At 35.3% G+C, this 24,723-nt stretch overlaps 2 protein-coding genes across 9 annotated transcripts in view; one reads left to right on the top strand and one right to left on the bottom strand.

Annotated features, from left to right (window-relative positions):
- CYREN (cell cycle regulator of NHEJ) overlaps window positions 1-24,723 on the top strand; it is a 132,644-nt gene that overhangs the window by 90,346 nt on the left and 17,575 nt on the right. The gene's annotated exons all lie outside the window — the stretch shown is intronic.
- AGBL3 (AGBL carboxypeptidase 3) overlaps window positions 1-24,723 on the bottom strand; it is a 106,991-nt gene that overhangs the window by 65,735 nt on the left and 16,533 nt on the right. For 3 of the 8 annotated variants that reach the window (XR_009053083.1, XM_057730513.1, XM_057730512.1), the window contains exon 5: window positions 4,856-4,963. Coding sequence is in view for 6 of the 8 variants with exons in the window: in XM_057730513.1 (XP_057586496.1) it covers window positions 4,856-4,963 (108 nt within the window). In the remaining 2 variants the exon portion in view is untranslated. Of the gene's footprint in view, window positions 1-809; window positions 949-4,855; window positions 4,966-24,723 lie in introns of those variants that run through there. The other 5 variants (XM_057730515.1, XM_057730510.1, XM_057730511.1 and 2 more) reach the window with 4 other exon arrangements.

A 24,723-nucleotide genomic window follows, 5' to 3' on the forward strand; every position in this document is an offset into this window, starting at 1 on the left:
ACTCTTACCTATCACTAAGAAAGGTAAAAAACATACATAAATTACTATGAGCATATGGATTACAAAATTTTAAACTCTGTGAGAGGACAGGAACTGTATTTGATAACTATTTGCATCCCCCATTCTTAATCATTGAAGATACTAATTAAAGGCAAAAATAATTTCATTAGTATATTACTTATATATAACAATTTTAATTATCTGGTTAGTTGTGACTTTTTTTCTTTACCAAGTACTTGCTTCCTATACTATCAGCATTATGCACTTATTGTATGTGTATGTGTGTTTGCATGTATAGTTATAAACAGTGAACTAAGAATTGGTGAAATGAATATTGCAAAACCTTGAGAGCTGTTGAATCTAGGTGATGGGTATATGATAGTTAATGTAGAACTGTATTATGTGCTGTACTTAGGTGTGTGTTTAAAATTTTTCATAAAAAATTAAAAAAAAATATCCTTGGCTTGCATGCATGTTCCCAAGCATGTTTTACAGAACACTCATCTGAAGAACTACTCCATTAAAGAGTTTGAGAAGCAGTGTATGTGTGTGTCTGTGTGTGAGCAATAATTCATATTGGCATACTGAAAATGTACATTACAGAAACCTGCTTCACTTTAATTCATAGTTCTCAAAACTGTTTGAATCCAGAACCTTCCATACCTACCCCCCTTATAATAATCTCTAATTAGCATCTATACTTCAAGGAATTATAGTTCAGTAATGGATACTAAAACTAATGTGCCTAACATAGGAAATAATGAATAGTTGATAGTCTAGCTCCTCAAATAAAAATAATTAAAACCTACACTTTGACTACCTTCTGTAGATTACCACTCTCAAACCTTGCTTCAAACATCAAAGTATCGTCACAGTTATCCACAGGCTGCTTCAAGGCTGTTCGGTTGCCCCCAACTCGGGAATACACAAAACATGGCTCTTTGTAGGCTGATGAGAGACCATAAAGATATCAAGCCATATCTAAAGTATATAGGCTATTCTGCATAGAGTTTGGAGCTACAGTATAATTGAAGTGTCACTAAGGATTATAAATTTTAACATAATTTGACACTGACATATATATGTTTATGTTGAAATAAGAAAGTCTGAGTATTTAAACTAGAAAAGCAATGCCTGAAATAATGTATTTCTCACAGTAAAAATAATTATTCTACTTCTGGTTATAATGAAGTAATGGATCTGAAGTCATCTTTTCACTATAAATGACTATAAAACTGGACAAAAAATATGAATTAACTGTTTTCAAGTATCTGGACAACACAAACACCAGAACTACATATGGTTCTTGAAAGAAGATAAATACATGAAATAAGCCCATGTTTCATTCGTGTCTTCTTCCTGGGGGTGCTTTTTACCTCTTAGGAAGATGGCACTTAAGGACAGCATAACAGTCATGTTGACCTGAGGAAGTGAGATTGTTGCCTGGGGCTGCTGAAATTGGTACCCTTGGTACCAGAGAGAAGAAAGCTACATAGAGGGAAGGCTTTGTAGTCTACATAGTGGTTCCCCAGTCCTTGGCTGAAGGCTTGGCTGTACAAGCACAGGATAAGACTAAGGATGATATGACAGAGTGCTACTGTGGGACTGAGACACCAGAGAATATACATTCTAGGATATATTGAAATTCCAACTGATCCAGAATAGAAAGACTTCACTAAGCACCTCAGGCATTCAACTGTGACTCTAGAAAGGTGGTTTATTAGGCATAACAACCACATTCAGGAGTGCCGTGACCAGCTCGGCGACTGGAGGTGAGTGACGGGTGCCGCAAGCTTGAAGAAGACACAGACACAGACTGAAGAGAAAAGTGGGACCGGGGGGGGGGGGGGGGGGGGGGGGAGGGGGCTCAAGACCTCTCGGAACAAGAGCCCTGCTGACTCATCCCAGGTTGCTTTTATTGAGTTCTTTGGCTAACATTCTCAGGTTACACCCATAAACAATCAAAGGCCTCACATGACTGAGGCAATTATCTTTGTTTGCTTCCTGGGTCCGAGTTGAGCAGGTGTGGATCTGAGCTGGGCCTGGAGAGCAAAACAGCCCTGGGGGCAGGAGACCTCTCTCAGATATTGGGGGTCTGTGCCCCACCCCTGTTGGCCCCTCTGCGACTGTGCCTGTCTTAGGTTGTTCCTCCCTTGAGGAATCTTACCCGTCTTTGGCTAACCAGCCATCCTTCAGGGCCAAACAGGGTGATATTAGTCTCCACGCCCCGCACCCTTAGCTCCTCCACTGCTCAAGCAGGACATTCTGAATCCCATCGCTCAGCCCACATACTTTAACATTTTCAAGGTTTCAGAAAGGTTCCCGAATGTCTTCCCACACAGGAGTAAGGGCCATGACCTAGAACTAAGGAAAAAATGAACAGACCTGTTTTTATATATAAAAAAACACCAGTCCCAAAAGAAGCAAAATGATTTGCCAGCAATTTAGCTGCCTACCAGAAAAAAAATTCACAGTAATTTTTTAAAAGAACATAATACAAACCCCTACAACATATCTTTCACAACTTCCCACATATGAAAAAAAAAACTATGAAGCACACAAAGAAGGAAATGTGATCCTATATCTATATATATGTGTGTATGTATATATGTGTATATATATATATTTAACAGACACCAAGATAACTCAGGTGGTACAATTAACAGAGGAGGACTTTTAATATATGTTAAAATACTTACAGGAAAAGATAGAAATAATGAATAAACAGGGCAAGAAATCTAAAAAAAAAGAAATGGAAACTATAAAAAAGAGTGAAATATAAATTCTAGAAATAAAAAGTACAATAATGGAAATGAAAGATGTACCAGATGGGCTTAAGAGAAATTGAATATCGGAAAAGACTCAGTGAACTGAAAAACAGACGAATATAGTTATCCAAACTCAAGGCGAAGGACTTCCCTAGTGGCGCAGTAGTTAAGAATCTGCCTGCCAATGCAGGGGCCACAGGTTCGATCCCTGGTCCGGGAAGATCCCACACGCCATGGAACAACAAAGCCCATTGCCACAACTACTGAGCCTGTGCTCTAGAGCCCTCAAGCCACAACTACTAAGCCTGCATGCCGCAGCTACTGAAGCCCATCCACCTAGAGCCCGTGCTCCGCAACAAGAGAAGCCTGTGCACCGCAACAAAGAGTAGCTGCTGCTCACCACAACTAAAGAAAGCCCATATGCAGCAACGAAGACCCAACGCAGCCAATAAATAAATAAAACAAAAAACAAACAAAAGTACAAACTCAAGGCCAGAGAAGAACAAAAGAACAAAGACCCAGTGACATGTGGGACATAGCTAGAAATCTACCATATGTGTAACTGGAATTCCAAAGGAGAGAAGAGAAAGAATGTTATGGAGAAGGCAAATTTCTCAAATTTGAAAAAAACAAAGAACTCTATTAAATAATGGATCCAAGAGGTTCAGCAAACTCCAAGCAGGATAAATGTAAAGATAACCAAATTTAGGCAGGTCATAGCCAAACTGCTGAAAACAGCCAGACCAAAAAAAGTCACATCATAAATAAGGAACAATGATATAAATTATGGCTGACTTTTTACTAAAGAGAACAGATGTCATGAGATAATTGAACAATATCTTTAAAGAAAGAAAAATATTTAAAAGAAAAAAATGAGAATCCAAATTTCTATAGACCCAATTGTTTGGGGACTTCCTTCTCCTACAGCTACAGGTCTGGAAATTTACTCTGTTCTCTTACCCTTTCAGGCCTAGGAGAAATAATGGTTCTGTTCTGTTGACAATTCTGTGTTGCCTCACGATCCCTTATTAGTCTCCGTTAATTCTGTCCACTCTTTTGTAAGTTACCCTTTCATTAAAATTTCTTACCCTATGTATGTCATCCAATTCCTGACAAGACCTTGACTGGCTCACCTCAACTATTTTAATTTTATATTATATCTCATTTAAGTTCTGTGTGGAAGTGAAAAGGTACATTAGCTGTGTAAATATCTGAAATCAAATTTAAACAATCAGAGGTGCTTTTCTCACCCCTGTTGTTTACAAATGCACGAGTATATGATTTCTGTAATTACTTACTGTTTAAGAAGCAATCCCCGTGAAGTTTTCTGTTTTCCCAGCTCTTTAAATAAAATACATACGCTCCCTGGAAGTTATCTTTAATATACAGTCTAAGACACTGTGTTGGCCAAAAAGTTTGTGTTTTCCATAAGAAGTGATGATGAAAGTGTACAGGAGCCCCACACTTCCTTATGTTGGTGCTTCAGGAGCAGCACAGCTTAGGATATAGGTTGAGACTTCTATGTTTGACAATTAGAACACTCTATCATAAAGCAGAGATTCTGTACTACCAGAGCTCTCAAAGTGCAATTATTAATACTGAGTGTTAAAAACACTTTCCTGAGATACAATCTTAGATGTTATTTGCAACGCGGGATATTTTCCTCTTTTAAAGATGGCAATCCCAAGACCTGTATCAAACTGGCATGAAATGAAAATAAACCATTTGAAAGATTGCATGAATATGACCTATAGATAGAAAGGGAATGACAGTTGCAGAGCACTCTGCTGGATTTATCTTTGAAAACTGATGCAAAGCTTAATTCCATCTCAATAAAACTCTTCATTCTCATGGTCAACATGATGCTTTATTTTAAGGTAACTTTCCATAAACTGCAATATGCACCTTCAAGAATATAACTAGCACTGAATCAACACTTAGAGCAATATGTAACCAAACATGTTTATGGGGTCAGGAACTTCCTAGTAATTTGCAATTTCCACTATAAACAGTAAACAAATATAACTAAGACATCAGCCCTGGTACCAAATTATATTTTATAGCAACATGTCTCATTATGTACCCACCATCTTCGGCTAGATAAACCACAGTATCTTCCATGGAGTTTGGATAAAGGGGTTCCATCTCCAGGCCTGTTGGGATGTACATTAGCTCAGGATTAGAAGGGGTCCAATCTGGAGAGAAAGCGAAAACATTATTTGAATATGACTTCAAAATAAAACAGGAAAATTTTATTGTATATTTTCAAATTATTCATTGGTAGATCTAGGCTCAAATTTAGTGTTTTATGCAAAGCTGGATTTTGCCAAGAGTCCACTGAAAGTAACAATGAGCATGCTCACACCTTAACAAAACCCATAACATTTCACTTGCACCTTGGTTCTAAGTTATCACATAGTTCATGATTATTTTGTGTCATTTTAGATTTTACACTAAAGTTTCTATTTCTCCTGGGTGTTTGATGCCTTTCTAACCTACCTCTGGGAATCCTGCTCCACCTTTTATTTTCTCCCTTTCCCTGCATCTTCAGCCTCTTGCTTGGTAATGGTTATCCCCTAAGCTTATACACGTGGTTCAAGTTTCTTTTGTCTCACCAAAGGACATTTTTCCTTACCTATACCAGCTTTCCTACTCTTCATTATTTTTAGGTCCAAATTTTTGACCACGATCTATCTGACTGAAAAAAAAAATGACTTCATGGCCAAACTACCCTTATTGTTCCCATTTTTTAGTGGGCAAGAATTTGATGATGACTCATTCTCCTACTTCTATTATTGGCTGATATAGGAATAGATATGCCAATAGAGGGAGCCAGCCTCTATGATCCCAAATATATTCCCTGAAACAATAAACAAGAACTTGGTGATGAGAAACAAGTATCACTGGACAAACACATTTTGGGATTATATGTACAACTGCTTTAGCAACAGAAGTGTATTTGACACAATGAACAGGGGTCAAGTCTAGCTACAGAAAAAGCACAGACTAGAATATCGATGCAGATATGCATCAGTGTACATTGTAGGGTTAACTGAACAACACACAACCAAATAAACTGATAGTAAACAATAAAGCAAATTAAAACCTAAAAGCGAGACTCAGTTGAAAACTCAGCTCAAACCAAGATTAATCATGAACCGATACTACAGCATCTGTTCTGAAATTTTGGAAATTTCAGCTATTTGCCTTTTTTTTTTAATGTCTTTATATATCAAGCTATATATCTGCCCTTTAAAAGGAGTACAGCAATCTCATTTTTTATCTTTGTGCAATTTGAGGATACCTTTTCTCACATAGGTAATTTCATTTTCTTCTCTCTCTCTTAAAAGCAGAAGGCGCCTATTTGGCTCATAGAGGAATTAACCTAATGTCTGTGTACAAATGGAATAAGATTTTCTACCCCTGTAAACTTCGAGACCACTTTAGAAAATCTGTTGACAACTTTCTATAACTATGGTATTTTACTAATAGAAATTCTTTGGGCATTGATTATGAGGTGTTCCTTTCCCAAAATTAATTTAAGAGGCGTTCCTTTCCCAAAATTAATTTATGTTCCAGTTTTCAATGTTGAATAAAAGGTTCAGAATAAGTGATGGGCCAGATTTGGCCCATGGGCCATAGTTTATTACTACAGAGACTGAACTCTAAGCCATTTGGTATTCCTATTAGTTAGCTTTTAAAGAAAGAAATCTCTCCAAAACTTAGCGACATAAAACAACAGTCGTTTATTTATCTCAGCTGGGTGATTCTTCTGGCGTTGGTTAGGTTCATTCATATATCTTGATCAGCTGCTGGTTTTGCTGGGTGCTGACTGATGTAGGATAACCTCAGCTCATCTCTGCTTCACTCTCATTATCCAAATAGCTAGCTAGGAATTGTTCCATAGTGGCTGGACAGGGTTTAAGAGGAAGCAAAAATGTATAAAGTCTCTTGAAGCCTAGGTCAACACTGGCATGCTATCATTTCTGCCACACTTAATCTGGCTAAAGCAAGTGACAAGGCCATCGCAGATTCAAAGGATAGGGCAAGAGTACACCTCTCTTCATGGAAGGAGATGCAAAATATTTCAAAGGCTGAGGATACATGGATGGAGAATTGTGGCTACTTTTTAAAATGAGTAAAATTTACAAATTGCATATAATACAATGTACAGATTTTAGCTGTACAGTTCAATGAGTTTTAAAAATATACAATCACATAACCAATACACCTATCAAGATACAGAACATTTTTATCATCCTGGAAAGATTTCTCTTGCCCTTTCCAAGTCAATCCCCACCACCCACCTCCAAAAACCACTGATTTCTGTCACGATAAACCAGCTTGCCTATTCTACAACTTCATATAATTGGAATCATATATTATGTAGTCTTCCGTTTTGGGCCTCTTTTATTCAGTGTAATGTTTTTGGAATTCATCCATGGTGTGTTTACCAGTTTGTTTTTCCTTTGTATTGTTGGTATGCATGCCATTGTATGGCTATATGACAGTTTGGTTATCCATTCTCTTACTGATGGACTTCTGAATTGTTTCCAGTTTTTGGCTATTGTGAATAAACATGAAAATGAAAATTCACATGCAACTATTTTTGAGAACATCTATTTTAATTTTTCTAATATAAATATCTAGGAGTGGAACTACTGGTCACAGGGTAGATACATATTTTCCTTTGTTAAAAAATAAACAAAACAAACAAAAAACCTTCCAAACCTTTTTTTCAAGTGGTTACACAATTTTACACTCCCACCAACAATGTATTAGAGTTCCAGTTCTACATTCTATTACTTGGAATTGCCAGCTTTTTTTTTTTTCCCTTTAATGTTTATTTATTTATTTTGGCTGTGCTGGGTCTTAGTTGCAGCACACGGGATCTTCACTGCGGCATACAGGATCTTTAGTTGCGGCATGCGGGATCTAGTTCCTGGACCAGGGATCGCACTCCTGCACTGGGAGTGTGGAGTCTTAGCCACTGGACCAACAGGGAAGTCCCCGCCAGCCTTTTTAAATAAAACCTTTTGCCATCCTAGATGTAAAGTCATATCTCACTGTGATTGTAATTTTCATTTCCACATTAAACACTTTTCCATATGTTCCTTAGCCATTACGTCTTCCTTGAGCAATGTTTGCTCAAGACTTTTGCCCATTTTTTAACTAGGTTTTTTCTTTTTAATACTGATTTGTAGGAATTCTTCATATATTCTGTGTACAAGTCCTCTGTGTTATAGACTGTGGCTTGCCTTTTCATTTTATTAACTGTGTTTTTTGATGAGAATTTTTAATACTGATGAAGTGAAATTTATTCATTTTTTCATTGTTTCCTTTTTCTTTCTGGAGCCTCTCTAAGGTATTGCTGCCTTATTTATGGTTATGAAAATATTGTTTTCTTCTAGGAGCTTTAAAATGTTAACTTTTATGTTTGTCTATGATTTATCTTGAATTACTTTTTGGTGTATTAAGTGAGACAGAGGTGAAGGTTTATTTTTTCCTACATGGATACCAAGTTGTTACAACACAAATTATTGAAAAGACTTTCCTTTTTCCCACTAGATGGCTTTGGTGCCTTTGTCAAAAATCATTTGGTCATGAATGCTGAAAATCATTTGTTATATTTCTGGATTCTATTCTGTTGCACTGAATATTTATCTATCTTTTTTTGGACAATTATTTGTGTTCACTTTTTAAATCCAGCAAAACATACTTCTATCTATAGCTCACATGGCCAGAAACAAATTAAATGTTTAAACAAAATGTTTATTAAGGATTATACTTATGAAAAATACAAAAACAAACAAATACAGCTCAGTGATTTAACACAAAGCAAATACCACTCAGGTCAAGAAATATTCCATTGCAACCACCACAGGTGCCCCACTCATGTTCCCTTCTAATCACTACCTTTAAAAGTAACCATTAGCCTTATTATAATGTAATCATGTCCTTATTTTCCTTTATAATTTTACAACCTAAGTATTCACATATATGCATATATATAACAGTTTATACCTACACAAGTATACATATGAAACTATAGTTTTGTTTTGTCTATCTTTGAACTTTACATAAATTGAATTACATCATATATATTCTTCTGTGCCTTTTTCACATACTTGTGAAATAAGTCCATCTTGTGGCATGTGGTTGTAATTTGTTCATTTTCATTGCTATATAATATGTAATTGTATAAAAAATGGTTGCAACTTACTTAATTTCTACTCGTAATGGACACTGAGGCAGTGTTGGTTTGGGGATATTATAAACAACAGTGCTACAAAGAGCTTTATACATGTTCCATGGAGCACAGGTGCCCGCATTTCTCTCAGGTATATACCTGGGAGTAAGAATTCTAGATCGTAGGGCATGTATAGCTTCAATTTTAGTAGATAATACAAAGCTGTCATCCAAAGTGGTTATACCAACTTACATACCCACTAGTAGGTTATGAAGGTTGTAGTTGCTCCACATTCTCACCAATGTTTAGTACGAGTTAAAATTTAGTCTCCTATGACTTCTAAGAAACAGCATTCAACCTTGTCAATAATCAGGGAAATGCAAATTAAAACCACAATGAGACACCACTTCATAATAATGTTCAGTGATGTTTATTGACTAGTTGGATATCCTTTTTAATAAAGTGCCTACTCAAGTCTCTTGCCCATTTTCCAATTGATTTGTCTTTTCCTTATCATTTGTAAAAGGGCTTTGTATATTCTAGATGTGACCTCTTTGACAGTTGCATATTGCAAATTGCAAATATCCCAATCTATAGCTTGCCTTGGGCTTTTTTTTTTGATGTACTAAAGTTCTTAATTTTGTTGTAGTCAGAATTTGCAAACACTTCTTTATGGTTAGCATATTTTGCGTTCCATTTTATTCTTTCCCAATTCCAATATCATCAAGATATTCTCCTGTATTATTTTCTGGAAGTTTTGTCGTTTTGACTTGCACATTTACACCTACAATCCACTTGCATTTGAATTTTGTGTATAGTATGAGAATGGAGTGAGTTTTCATTTTTAAAATAGGGAAATCCATTTATTCTAGCACTATTCACTGAAAAGACTATCTTTTAAGTATTATTCTGAAGTTCCACTTTTGTTTTAAATCAGGTGTCCATTTCATCACTTTCCAAAAAACTCTGTACCCTGTGGTTATCACTCCCCATCCCCTAGTCTTCAAGCCTTTAGACAACCATGAATCTACTTCCTGTATCTATATGTTTGTTTATCCTGGATATTTCATATAGACGGAACCATACAATATTTGTCCTTTTGCGTCTGGCTTCTTTCACTTAGATAACATTTTCAAGATTCATCCATGTTGTAATATGTATCAGTAGTTCATTCCTTTTTATGGACAATTAATATTCCATGTGGATATACCACATTTGTTTATGCATTAATCCACTGATGGACATTTGGGTTATTTCCACCTTTGGCTGTTATGAGTTATGTTGGCATATTAACACTGATGTACTTTTTTTTTGGACATATGTTTTCATTTCTCTTAGGTATACATACCTAGGAGTGGGACTGCTAGGTCAAATGGTAACCCTGATAAACTTTCTAGAGAAGTGCCAAACTGTTCTCCAAAGAGGCTGCAAGGTTGAGGGTTCTTATTTTTCATTCACACTTGTTATCTGATTCTGACTCTAGCCAGTGTAGTAAGTGTAAAGCGCCATCTCGTGGTATTAATTTGTACTGCCCTGGTGACTAAAGATGATGAATATCTTTTCATGTGTTTATTGACTTATGTATTTATCTTCTTTAGAGAAATGTCTATTCAGATCCCTTGCCACTTTTTAATTGGGTTGTCGTTTATGGTGAGTTATTAGAGTTCTATATGTTCTTTACAAATCCTTTATTAGATACAATTGTTTGCAAATATTTTCTCCCATTCTTTGGGTTGTATTTTCACTTTTTTGATAGTTTCCTTTGTAGCATGAAAGTTTTAAATTTTGATAAAATCCAATTTATTCATTTTTCTTGTTTTTGTTGCTTATACTTTTGGTGTTATAGCTAATAATCCATTGCCAAATCCAAGATCATAAAGATTTAGCTCTATGTTTTTTTCTAAGAGCTTTATAGTTTTGGCTATACATTTAGGTCTTGAAACATTTTGAGTTAACTTTTTTTTTAAGCTCTTTATTGGAATATAATTACTTTACACTCTTGTACCAGTTTTTGATGTACACCAAAGTCAATCAGCTGTATTTATACACATATCCCCATATTCCCTCCCTCCCGCAACTCCCCCCCACCCTCCCCGTCCCGGCCCTCTAAGGCATCATCCATCATCAAGTTGATCTCCCTTTGTTATACAGCAACTTCCCACTGGCTATCTATTTTACAGTTGGTAGTATATATATGTCTATGCTACACTCTCACTTCATCCCAGCTTCCCCTTCACCCCCCACCCCCCCAACCTCATGTCCTCCAGTCCATTCTCTGTATCTGTATCCTTATTCTTGTCTTGTCACTGGGTTCATCAGTATCATTTTTTTTTTAGATTCCGTATATATGAGTTAGCATACAATATTTGTTTTTCTCTTTCTGGCTTATTTCACTCTGTATGACAGACTCTAGGTCTATCCACCTCATTACATACAGCTCCATTTCATTCCTTTTTATAGCTGAGTAATATTCCATTGTATATATATGCCACAACTTCTTTATCCATTCATTTGTTGCTTTTAGGTTTTTTCCTAAGGGCATTTAGGTTGCTTCCAAGTCGAGTTAACTTTTTTATATGGTGTGAGGTAAGGGTCAAACTTGTTCACATTGCAAGTGGCTGGAAAGAAGTGGCAAAAGCAGATATCCTTGTCTTGTTTTTGATTTTACAGGGAAAGCATCCAGTCTTTAACCATTACGTATATAAACTGTGGGATTTCATAGATGCTTTTTATCATGTTAAGGATGTTCCCTTCTTTTCCTAATTTGTTTTTTTTTCAAGAGAAAGGGTGTTGGATTTTTTTTTGTAATGCTTTTTCTGTGTCTATGGAGACGATTTTGTGGTATCTGGTTTTTATTCTATGGATATGCAATATTAATTAGTTGATTTCATTATATTAATTGATTTCTGGATATTAAGCTAAACCTTGACTTTTTGGATAAATTCTACCTGGTCATGGTGTACAATTCTTTTTTTAAAAAGTAATTTATTTATTGGCTGTGTTGAGTCTTCGTTGCTGCACACGAGCTTTGTCTAGTTGCAGCGAGCAGGGCCAATCTTCTTTGTGGTGCGTGGACTCCTCATTGCCGTGGCTTCTCTTGTTGCAGAGCATGGGCTCTAGGCGCATGGGCTTCAGTAGTTGTGGCACAGGGGCTCTAAAGCCAAGGCTCAATAGTTGTGGCTCACAGGCTTAGTTGCTCTGTGGCACGTGGGATCTTCCTGGACCAGGGATCAAATCCGTGTGCCCTGCATTGGCAGGCAGATTCTTAACCACTGTGCCACCTAGGAAGTCCCTGTAATTTTTTTTATTTGTTGCTGGATTCAGTTTTCTGGTATTCTGTTGAGGAATTTTGCATCTATATTCATAATTGACATTGGTCTGTAGTTTTCTTGTGATGTCTTTGTCTGAGTTTGTAACCAGGGTACTACTGGTTTCATACAATCAGTTGGGAAGTTTTCCTTCCTCTTCTATTTTTTGGAAGAGTCTGTGAAGAATTGGTAGGAACTCTTTGGTAGAATATTCCAAACATTAAATGTTTGGTAGAATTCAGCAATAAAACCATCTGGGCTTTTCTTTGTTGTAGTTTTTCTATTATTAATTCAATCTTTTTACTTACTATTTAGATTTTCTATTTTCTCTTGAGTCAATTTTAGCAGTTTGTGTCTTTCCAGGCATTTGTCCATTTCATTTAAGTAATTCATTTTATCTAAGTAATTCTTTATTAGTCTGTATCTGGTTTTTATCTCATTTGATAATTACCATCCTCTTCGTTTTCTGACACAGGCTTCTCAGCACAGTTAACATAATCCTCAGAGTACTCAAGCATTGAGAAGTGTTCTCAATTATAGCAGTGAGTGTGTTCTGCACTTGAGTCATTTGCCACAAACTTTTATATGATCTCTCCTAAACAAGGGTATCCAAAATGTAGGCGTTCCTTCAGAAGGCTTTACAGCACATCAAAAAGCACAGCAGCGCTAAGGAGCCACTTTATTTTATCTTAAGTGGTTGATGTCAAAGATGACTGTCTCATAAGGCATATTAAGTGACAGTGTTAAGTAACTGCCAGGATAAGCCATTTCTATATGCAGCATCAAGTATTAGTTCAAGTTAGTTCACTGTTACATGAAAAAAAGACATTTAGGAGTAGAGGGCCCTGCAAAATTACAGTTGTTGCATATACTGCTGGTAGCCCTCCTAACACTCATTCTGACTTGTCTTCTTGTTTTTACTAACAAAAACCTGTCTTTATCAGGGTGGTAATGAGCGCCACTAAAAATCTCAACTTTCTAGGCATAGCTGTGGATAGGAGTAGATACATAATGTAATGCTAACCAATGCTATGTAAGAAGAAAACTACTGGCAAAATTTTTGTGACATCTGTTTTTCTCATAAAAAGAGAAAGAATCAGCTAGCATGCACATTTAACCTTTGTTTTTCTTCTGCTGCTTCTATTTTCTTTCTCTTAACAGGATCTTTCATAAAGCAAAAGTTTTAATTTTGATGAAGTCCAACTGATCAAGTTCTCACTTTATTGTGTTCTTGCTGACAATTCTAAGGACTCTTTGCCTAGCTCTAGATTGTGAAGAATTTCTATTTTAAAAAGTTTTATATCTTACATTTAAGCCTGTGATCCATTTTGAATTATTTTTTGTATAACGTGCTAGACTTAGACTGAAGTTCATTTTTCCTTTTTTTTCCCCCCCACCTATGGATGTCCAACATTCATTGAAAATCTGAAGTTTCCTCCACTGAAATGCTTTTGCACCTTTGTCAAAAGTTATTTGGGCATACTTGTGTGGCTCTGTTTCTGGTTTCTCTATTCTGTTCCACTGATCTGTGTATATATATCCCTCCACTAATACCACAGGGCCTTGACCACTGTAGCTATATAAAAGGTCTTGAAATTGGATAGGCTGATTGTCCCCACTTTATGCTTCTTTTCAAAATTATTTTACATATTCTAGTTATTATACCTTTCCACATAAATTTCTCTGTATCCTAAAAAACAGTCTTGATAGGAATTGCCTAGAACCTGTATATCAATTTGGGGAGAAGTGACACCTTTACTAGATTGAGTTTTCCAATCAATGAACATGGTATATTTCTTGATTTATTTAGATCTTCTTTGATTCCTTTCATTAGCACTGGGTAGTTTTAAGCATACAAGTCTTGTAGATGTTTTGTTAAATTTACACCTAAGTATTTAAGTCTTCTGAGTGATTGTAATGATAATGTTGTATATTGTGGTAGGGTTTGGATTACACAGATATATGCATTTGCTAAAATTCACTGACTGATATACTTAGATTTGTGCATTTCACTGAATGTAGAACTTACCTCCAAATAAAAAAAGAATCACAAATAAAGACTGAACTTTAGAGGTGAAGTGTAAGAAAGTCTACAACTTACTTTGAAATAAAGTGAAGGAGGTGTCCAACTTCTTGTTTTGGGCCCATAACTTGTTGGGGTTTCTATTAATGAACTTTATCAGACATCTGGTTCTTACTTCAGGACCATCCACCTAAAATCAACCACGCTGTCCTCTTAAATAAGACATCTTGATGGATTAATGACTAATCAGCCCATGCTCACACATAACTGATTTCATGCACTTGCTTTTCTAATTTTTAGGAGATGCTATGACTCCGCTATGGCTGTCTGAGGCCTTAATACAGTCAAGTAAATTGCAGCTGGACTTTAATTGAATATTATTTACCAACATCATCGACTATAAGGTGTTATTCAGTCAATGGTTACAGGACATGAGGCTAATTGCAGACACTCATACATGTACACGTACATACATGTACACGCATATAAACAGGTAATGAACCTGTTTAACAAACCCCTCTAATCCCCCACTAAATCCCATTCTCTATGTGCCTATAATGCCCTGCCAAACCCCCCCAAACAAGGCAAAAAATATAAATACATAGAACTTAGCCATCTACCGAATAACATAGACAACTTAATGCCCAAGATTAAAATAAATAGAAAATAAACCCCAACTGTACCAATAAACTACTCACTATTTATACAGGAGACATCTCCCTAGATCTACTGACCATTTTTATCAAAATTTTTAAACTAAATCTAACATAAATCACATAGAACAACTATATACGTTACTTCAATATGTGAAAACAACTTGTTAATGTAGCTTAAAATCTTAAAGCAAGGCACTGAAAATGCCTAAATGAGTTTACTAACTCCACAAACCTTTAGGTTTGGTCCCAGCCTTCCTATTAGTTTTTAATAAAATTACACAGGAAAGCATTTGCACCCCAGTGAGAATCCCTCTATGCCACTGAGATTAAAAGCAGCAGGCATCAAGCATACGAACATTTGTACTGTAGCTATAATGCCCTGCTTAACCTCACCCCCATGGGAAACAGCAGTGATAAAAATTTAAGCCATAAATAAAAGTTTAAGTTATACTAACTAGGGTTGGTAAATTTCATGCCAGCCATTGCAATCATATGATTAACTCAAATTAATAGAGATACAGCGTAAAGCATGTTAAAGAGTAATCTAAAATAACGTTTTAAGTTGTAAAAAGCCATAACTAAAATAAAAACAGACTTTGAAAGTGCTGTAGTATTTCCTGATTACACAAGAGCTAAGACCCAAACTGGGATTAGATAACCCACTGTGCTTAGCCCTAAACCCAAATAATTACAAGAACAAAATTACTTGCCAGAGTGCTACCAGAAGCAGCTTAAAACTCAAAGGATGTGGCAGTGCTTCACACCTCTCTAGAGGAGCCTGTTCTATAATCAACAAACCCCGATAAACCTCACCAACCCTTGCTAAATTCAGTCTATATACTTCCGTCTTCAGCAAACCCTAAAAAGGAGTAAAAGTAAGCATAATTATTATACCTACAAACATTTGGTCAATGGGCTACATTTTCTACATCAAGGATATATTTTCACCACATGAAAGTTTTTATGAAAACTAAAAACCAAAGGAGGATTTAGTAGTAAATTAAGAATAGAGTGCTTAACTGAATAAGGCCATGAAGCATGCACACACCGCCCATCACCCTCCTCAAGTATTATAATAATTTCCTATAATCTATTAGCAAATACTAATTAAATGAGAGGAGACAAGTCATAACAGGTAAGCATATTGGAAAGTGTGCTTAGATAAATCAAAGCACAGCTTAAATAAAGCACCTAGTGTACTAGATTTCATAATTTATGAATACTTTGAACTAAATCTAGCCCAACACCCCTCCCCGTTCTATTAGTACAAGCAAACTAATTAAAACATTCACTCAACATTCAAAGTATAAGAAACAGAAATTTAAAATATCTGCTGGTGCTATATAGAGAAAGTACCATAAGGGAATGATGAAAGAAGCATTAAAAGTAACAAAAAGCAAAGTTTACCCCTTGTACCTTTCACATAATGATTTAACTAGCAAACATTTAACAAAGAGAACTTAAGTTAAATATCCTGAAACCAGATGAGCTACATATGGATAGTTTATTAGAACAAACTCATCTATGTAGCAAAATAGTGAGAAGATTCACAAAGAGAGGTGACCGTCCTAATGAGCCTGGTGATAGCTGGATGTCCAGGAAAAGTTTCAGTTCAACTTTAAAAATTGCCAAAAACCTTTTATAAATTTTAATGTATCTTTAAATGTTAGTCTAAAAGGTACAGCTTTTTAGAAATGGGTACAACCTTATCTAGAGGATAAAAATAAGCAACACCATAGCTGGCTTAAAAGCAGCCACCAATTAAGAAAGAGTTCAAGCTCAACAATAATTTTACCTTAATACCAATAATAAGCAAATCAACTCCTAGATTTATACTGGACTAGTTTATTAACCAATAGAGGCAATAATGTTAATATGAGTAACAAGAAGTTATTTCTCCCTGCATAAGTTCACATCAGTAACTAATAATATACTGATAATTAACAGTAAATAAACTCAACATTAAACTATTTATTAACCACATTGTTAATCCAACATAGGCATGCACCCAAGGAAAGATTAAAAAAAGTAAAATGAACTTGGCAGACACAAACCCCACCTGTTTACCAAAAACATCACCTGTAGCATAACTAGTATTAGAGGCACTGCCTGCCCAGTGACAACTGTTAAATGGCTGTAGTATCCAGACTGTGCAAAGGCAGCATCATCATTTGTCCTCTAAATAAGGACTTGTATGAATGGCCACACAAGGGTTTTACTGTCTCTTAGTTTCAATCAGTGAAATTGACCTTCCTGTGAAGAGGCGGGAATAACAAAGTAAGAGGAGAAGACCCAATGGAGCTTTAATCTATCAACCCCCCAAAATATAACTAAACCATCAAGGGATAACAAAAATTTGTATGGGTTGAAAATTTTGGTTGGGGTGACCTCGGAGAACAAAAAAGCCTCTGAGTGATTAAAGTCTAAACTTACCAGTCAAAACATATTATCACTTATTGATCCAAAAAACTGATCAATGGAACAAGTTATCCTAGGGATAACAGTGCAATCCTATTCTAGAGTTCATATCGACAATAGGGTTTAATAACGACAATAACGACCTCAGTGCTGGATCAGGACACTCCAATGGTATAACCGCTATTAAAGGTTCGTTTGTTCAATGATTAAAGTCCTATGGGATCCGAGTTCAGACTGGAGTAATCCAGGTTGGTTTCCATCTATTATACATTTCTCCCAGTACGAAAGGACAGGAGAATAAGGCACTTTAAAAAGCGCCTTAAAACTAACTGATATAATCTCAATTAACACATATAAAACATCTATCCAAGACCAAGGTTTGTTAAGGTGGCAGAGCCCAGAAATTGTGTAAAACTTATACCTTTATAGCCAGAGGTTCAAAATGTTTATAAGTAACATCTTAACACTTGTTATCCCCATTCTTTTAGCCATAGAATTCCTAACATTAATTGAGTGAAAAAATTTTAGATTATATGCAACTTTGAAAAGAGCCAAATACTGTAGGGCCACATGGTCTATTACAACCCACTGCTGATACAGTCAAGTTATTCATTAAAGGACCACTATGACCAGCTACAGTCTCCGTTTCCATATTCATCATTGTACCAATCCTAGCCCTAATTCTAGCCCTAACCATATGAATCCCCTTACCCTTACCCTACCCCCTCATTAATATAAATCTAGGAGTATTGTTGACACTAGCTATATCAAGCCTAGCTGTATACTCCATCTTATGATCTGGATAGGCTTCCAACTCAAGACACGTACCAATTGGAGCCCTACAAGCAGCAGCGCAAACAATTTCATGTGAAATTATACTAGAATTATTCTTTTATCGGTTCTCTTAATAAATGGATTTTTCACCCTCTCAACCCTCATCATAACAGAAGAACATTTATGAATAATGTTCCCATCATGACCCCTAGCTATAATGTGATTTATTTCCACTCTAGCAGAAACTAACCAAGCCCCTTTTGACCTAACAGGAGAGTCTGAACTTGTATCAGGTTTCAATGTAGAATATGCAGGTTTCAACACAGAATATCCATTTGCCATATTTTTCTTAGCAGAATACACCAATATTATCATAATAAACATTTTCACAACAATCCTATTTCTAGGAGCATTCCATAACCCCTATATACCAGAACTATACGCAAACAACTTTATTATCAAAACACTATTACTAATCATCTCTTTCCTATGAATTTGAGCATCCTATCCTTGATTCCAATACAATCAATTAATACATTTACTGTGAAAGAAACTTCCTACCACTAATGCTAGCCCTATGCATATGACATGTCTTATTACCTATTATTATATCAAGCATCCATCCACAAACATAAAAAATGTCTGATAAAAGAGCTACTTTGATAGAGTAAATAACAGAGGTTTAAATCCTTTTATTTCTAGAATCATACAAATCAAACCTACCCTTAAGAATTCAAAATTCTTCATGCTACCAATATTACACCATACTCTAAGTCAGCTAAATAAGCTATCGGGGCAGGGAGTCGAGGGAGGGAGGGAATACGGGGATATGTGTATAAAAACAGATGATTGAACTTGGTGTACACCCTAAAAAATAATAAATAAATAAATAAAATTAAAAAAAAAAAGCTATCAGGCCCATACCCAGAAAATGTTGGTCTGTACATTTCCCATACTAATAAATCCCATCATCTTTATCATCAGCCTAACAACCATTATCTCAGGACTCACAATTGTAATAACCAGTTCCCACTGACTTAATCTGAATCGGTTTCAGCCATTATTCCCATTATAATAAAAAATTTAACCTACAAGCTTTAGAAGCATCCACTAAATATTTCCTAACACAAGCTACTGCATCAAAATTACTTACAAGGGTGAATCAAAAATTATCCGCACTCTGGCTGTAGAACTTATTTTAATTAACTTTTAGAAAAGACAAACACATCATTTTTTGACATAATCTCCTTGCTTTCCAATACACTTTGTCCATCTGTCAACAAGCTTTCATATTCCCTCATTAAAAAATGTTTTAGGCTGAGCTGCAAGCCATGAATGCACTGCTGTCTTTATTTCTTCATCAGAAGTGAATCTTTGTCCTCATAGGGCTGCTTTCAGGGGACCAAACAGGTGAAAATCCAGTGGAGCAAGATCAGGACTACAGGGAGGATGCTTTAATGCCTCAAAATGAAGTTTTTGCAGAGTGTTGACAATATGGGCAGAACTGTGCAGATGTGCACACCCTCAGACCACAGAAAACGAATCACTGCACGCTGCTTTTCTTTCATGCAGATCACAAGTGTGGCATCCATTTTTGTTCACACTGCAGTTACAAATGAACTGATGTAACATGTTCACACCTGCACAGCAGTGACTGGGGAGACAGTAGCCTTGAACGGAAAGCGCTGATAAGACAGTGCAGCCAACAGAAACTTTAATATAACTGGAGTGCAGATAATTTTTGACTCACCCTCTTATAAAAGCCGTTATCATTAACCTGTTATATTCCAGCCAATGAACCATTATAAAAATCTTTAATCCAACAGCATCAACAGTAATAACAATAGCCCTAACCATAAAAGTAGGACTATCTCCATTGCACTTCTGAGTATCTGAAGTTATACAAGGCATCTCATTAATAGGCTTAATCTTATTAACATGACAAAACCTTGCACCCCTGTCAGCATTATACCAAACCTCACCATCCATCAGACTAAGCCTAATATTACCTATATCCATACTATCAATCATAATTTGGGGGTGAGGTGGATTAAACCAAACCCAACTATGAAAAATTATAGCTTACTCATCAACTGCTCACAGAGGATGAATAACAGCCATTATACTGTATAACCCAACTATAACAATCCTAAACTTACTGATTTACATTACAGTAACACTCATCATATTCATATTATTCATTTACAGCTCAGCTACCACTACACTATCACACACATGAAACAAAATACTCATTATTACAAACAACCCTCATCCTCATCGCCTATTATCCATGGGATGCCTCCCACCACTACCAGGATTTATGCCAAAGTGAATAATCATTCAAGACATAACAAAAAACAACATTATTTTACCCACACTAATAGTTACTACAGCACTACTCAACCTGTACTTCTACATACGACTCACATACTCTACAGCACTAACTATATTTCCCTCCATAAATAATATAAAAATAAAATGAAAATTTGATTTTACAAAACGAACAATTTTCCTACCAACAGTAATTATAATATCCACAATGCTCCTACCCCTTACACCAGTACTCTCAGTAATGGATTAGGAATTTAGGTTACATAGACCAAGAACCTTCAAAGACTTAGCAAGTATAATTTACTTAATTCCTGCTTAATAAGGATTGCAAGACTATATCCTACATCAACTGAATGCAAATCAAACACTTTAAGCTAAATCCTCACTAGATTGGTGGAATTACATTTCCCACAAAACTTTTAGTTAACAGCTAAATACCTGGTCAACTGACTTCAATCTACTTCTTCCACCTCCAGGAAAAAAAAGGCGGGGAGAAGCCCTGGAAGAATTAAAGCTGCTTCTTTGAATTTGCACTTCAATATATCAACTTCACCACAGGACGTGGCAAAAAGAGGATTCAACCTCTGTCTTTACATTTACAATCTAATGCTTACTCAGCCTTTCTACCTATGTTCATAAACTGCTGACTATTCTCAACCAACCATAAAGATATCGGTACTTCATATAATATCTACTATTTGGTGCTTGGGCTGGGATAGTGGGCACTGCCTTAAGCCTATTAATTTGTGCTGAACTAGGTCAACATGGAACAGTGCTTGGAGATGATCAGATTACTATGTAGCTGTAACAGCCCATACATTTGTAATAATTTTCTTTATAGTTATGCCCATTATAATTGGAGGCTTCAGGAACTGACTAGTCCCACTAATGATCAGGGCACCCGATACAGCCCTTCCCCGTATAAATATACGCTTCTAATTACTTCTACCCTCTTTCCTACTACTACTTGCATCATCAATAGTTGAAGCCAGTACCAGTACAGGTTGAACTGTATATCCACCTTTAGCCAGAAACGTCGCCCATACTGGAGCTTCAGTAGACCTTACTATCTTTCCCCTTCATTTCGCAGGTGTTTCCTCAATTTTACATGCTATTAATTTTATTACTACAATTGTTAACATAAAACCACCTGTTATATCCCAATATCAAACATCATTATTTGTATGATCAGTTTTAATTACAGTTGTGCCACTGCTACTATCATTACCTGTACCATCAGCTGGAATTACTATGCTATTAATAGACCAAACCCTAAATACAAACTTTTTTGACTCCACAGGAGAGGAAGATCCAATTTTATATCAACATCTATTCTAATTCTTTGGCAATCCTAGGTTTATATTCTAATTTTATCTGGATTTGGAATAATCTCGCATATTATAATGTATTATTCAGGGAAAAAAAAGAGCCTTTGGGGTACATAGGTATAGTATGAGCTATAATATCAATCAGATTTTTAGGATTCATCATATGAGCTCACCACATATTTACAGTAGGTATAGATGTTAACACACAAGCGTATTTTACATCAGCCACAATAATTATTGCTATTCGAACAGGAGTAAAAGTATTTAGTTGACTAGCAAGCCTTTATGGAAGTAATATCAAATGATCTCCAGCCATAATATGAGCCCTAGGCGTCATCTTCCTTTTTACAGTAGGTGGACTAACAGGAATTTGTCCTAGCTAACTCATCACTAGACACTGTGCTTCATGATACACATTATGTAGTTGCACACTTCCACTACGTATTATCAATAGGAGCCACGTTCACCATTATGGGAGGCTTCATACACTGATTCCCACTATTCTCAAGCTATACACTCAACTCAACATGAGCAAAAATTCACTTTGTAATTATATTTGAAGGTGTAAATATAACCTTCTTCCCTCAACATTTCCTAGGTCTATCTGGAATACCAGGACAATATTCCAACTACCCAGATGCATACACAACATGAAACACTATCTCATCAATAGGCTCATTCATTTCACTAACAATATTAATAATTTTCATAATGAGAGGCATTCACATCAAAATGAGGTCTTAACAGTAGAGCTAATTACTACAAACCTAGAATGAATAAGTGGAGGTCCATCACCACATCACACATTTGAAGAGCCCACTTATGTTCACTCAAAATAGCTAAGAAATGAAGGAACTGAACCCTCTTCTACTGGTTTCAAGCCAATATCATAACTGGTATGTCTTTCTCAATAAATGAGATATTAGTAAAATTGTATATAACTTTGTCAAAGTTAAATTATAGGTGAAAGTCCTTTATATCTCCATGGCATATCCTTTCCAATTATTTTTCAGGATGCACCATCACCCATTATAGAAGAATTACTACATTTTCATGATCACATATTGATAATTATGTTTTTAATCAGCTCCTTGGTCTTCTATATTATTTCACTAATGTTAACAACTAAACTAACGCATACAAGTACAATAGATGCATAAGAACTAGAAACTATCTGGACAATCTTACCAGCCATTATCCTAATTCTAACTGCCTTGTCATCATTACAAATTCTTTACATGACAGATGAAATTAATAACCCTTCCCTTACTGTAAACACTACAGGACACCAGTGATACTGAAGCTATGAATATACAGACTATGAGGATTTAAATTTTGACTCCTACATAATCCCAACATCAGACCTAAAACCAGGAGAATTATGACTATTAGAAGTAGATAACCGAGCAGTATTTCCTATAGAAATAACAATCTGAATACTAATCTCCTCAGATGTTTTACACTCATGAGCCGTGCCTTCACTAGGCCTGAAGACAGATGCAGTCACAGAACACCTGTATCAAAAAACTCTCACATCAACACAACCAGGTGTATACTACAAACACTGTTCAGAAATTTGTGGATCGAATCACAGTTTTATACCTATTGTCCTTGAACTGGTACCACTAAAATACTTTGAAAAATGATCCACATCAATACTATAAGTTCATTAAGAAGTGAAACAGCATTAACCTTTTAAGTTAAATACTGGGAGCTAAAACTTCCCTTAATGGTATACCACAATTAGACACATAGACATGATTTATTATTTTATGAATAATTCTGAGATAATTCTAATAATCAAATTAATGAATTAGAAAACAGCACAAAAGAATAAATATATTCAAACATTGATTCTTTGACAAAAGTAACAAGATAAATCCCACTAATATAATCAGGAGAAGAAATTAAGAATGCATAAATACTTAAAATATGAGAATAGAGAAAAAAATTCTTACGTTCAATGGAAATTATAACAATCACAAGAGAATTCTTTGCCTAAATCTATGTAAATAAATTAAAAATCCTCCATGAAAAGTATTATTTTTCTAGGAAAATACAAATAACCAAAACTGTCCCAAGAATAGATAGAAAACCTAAACTAACAAAGAAGAAATGTAAGTTTTATAATAAAAATATTCTTTGTAACTCTAAAACAACAATAATAATTATGTCCAGATAGTTAAGGGAAATTCTGTCAAGCTTAAAAGAACAGCTAATTGCAGTATTATTCAAATTGTTCTAGAACACAGAGAAAGAAATTTAAGAAATATTTAAAACAAAACCTTAAAAAGTATAAAAGATAGAAAATTAAAAATTTATCTTATTTATGAATATTAAAGCAAAGATACTGTGTAAAATATTAGCAAACAATTTGGCAACACATTAAAAATAATGCATAATGATTAACTGTAGTTTATTCCAATAATATTGACTTAAGGAATCTACTAGTATAATTCACCAAAGCAATACACCAAATGAGGACATTATGATCCTTTCTCCCCAGAGATGCTGAAAAAAAGCATTTAATAAAATTTAGTAGTTATTCCTGGCAAATTTTCTTAATAATATAAGACTACATAGATATTTCCTTGATAGGATTGAAAGCAAATTTATTTCAAACAGAAGTGCTTAAAAGGAAAACACTAAAAGCATTCTCATTAAAATTAGGAATAAGATAAATATAAAATTATTAAATATTTTTTGAAAGTACCAGTGTACTCAGTCAAGAAAAATAAAAAGTGTGAGGTATAAAAATTGGAAATGAGGAGATTTAACTACATTACTACCAGGTGATGTATATCTAGCACATATATAATAATTCAAAAATTAAAGGTAGGGCATTTCAAAATTAATACACAAAACTTAACTTTTACAAAACAAGTAAGAAAATAATACCTAACAATACAACTTAGAAAAGGTGCAGG

Source organism: Hippopotamus amphibius, chromosome 4, assembly GCF_030028045.1.
Source record: "Hippopotamus amphibius kiboko isolate mHipAmp2 chromosome 4, mHipAmp2.hap2, whole genome shotgun sequence".
Classification (NCBI taxonomy): Eukaryota; Metazoa; Chordata; class Mammalia; order Artiodactyla; family Hippopotamidae; genus Hippopotamus; species Hippopotamus amphibius.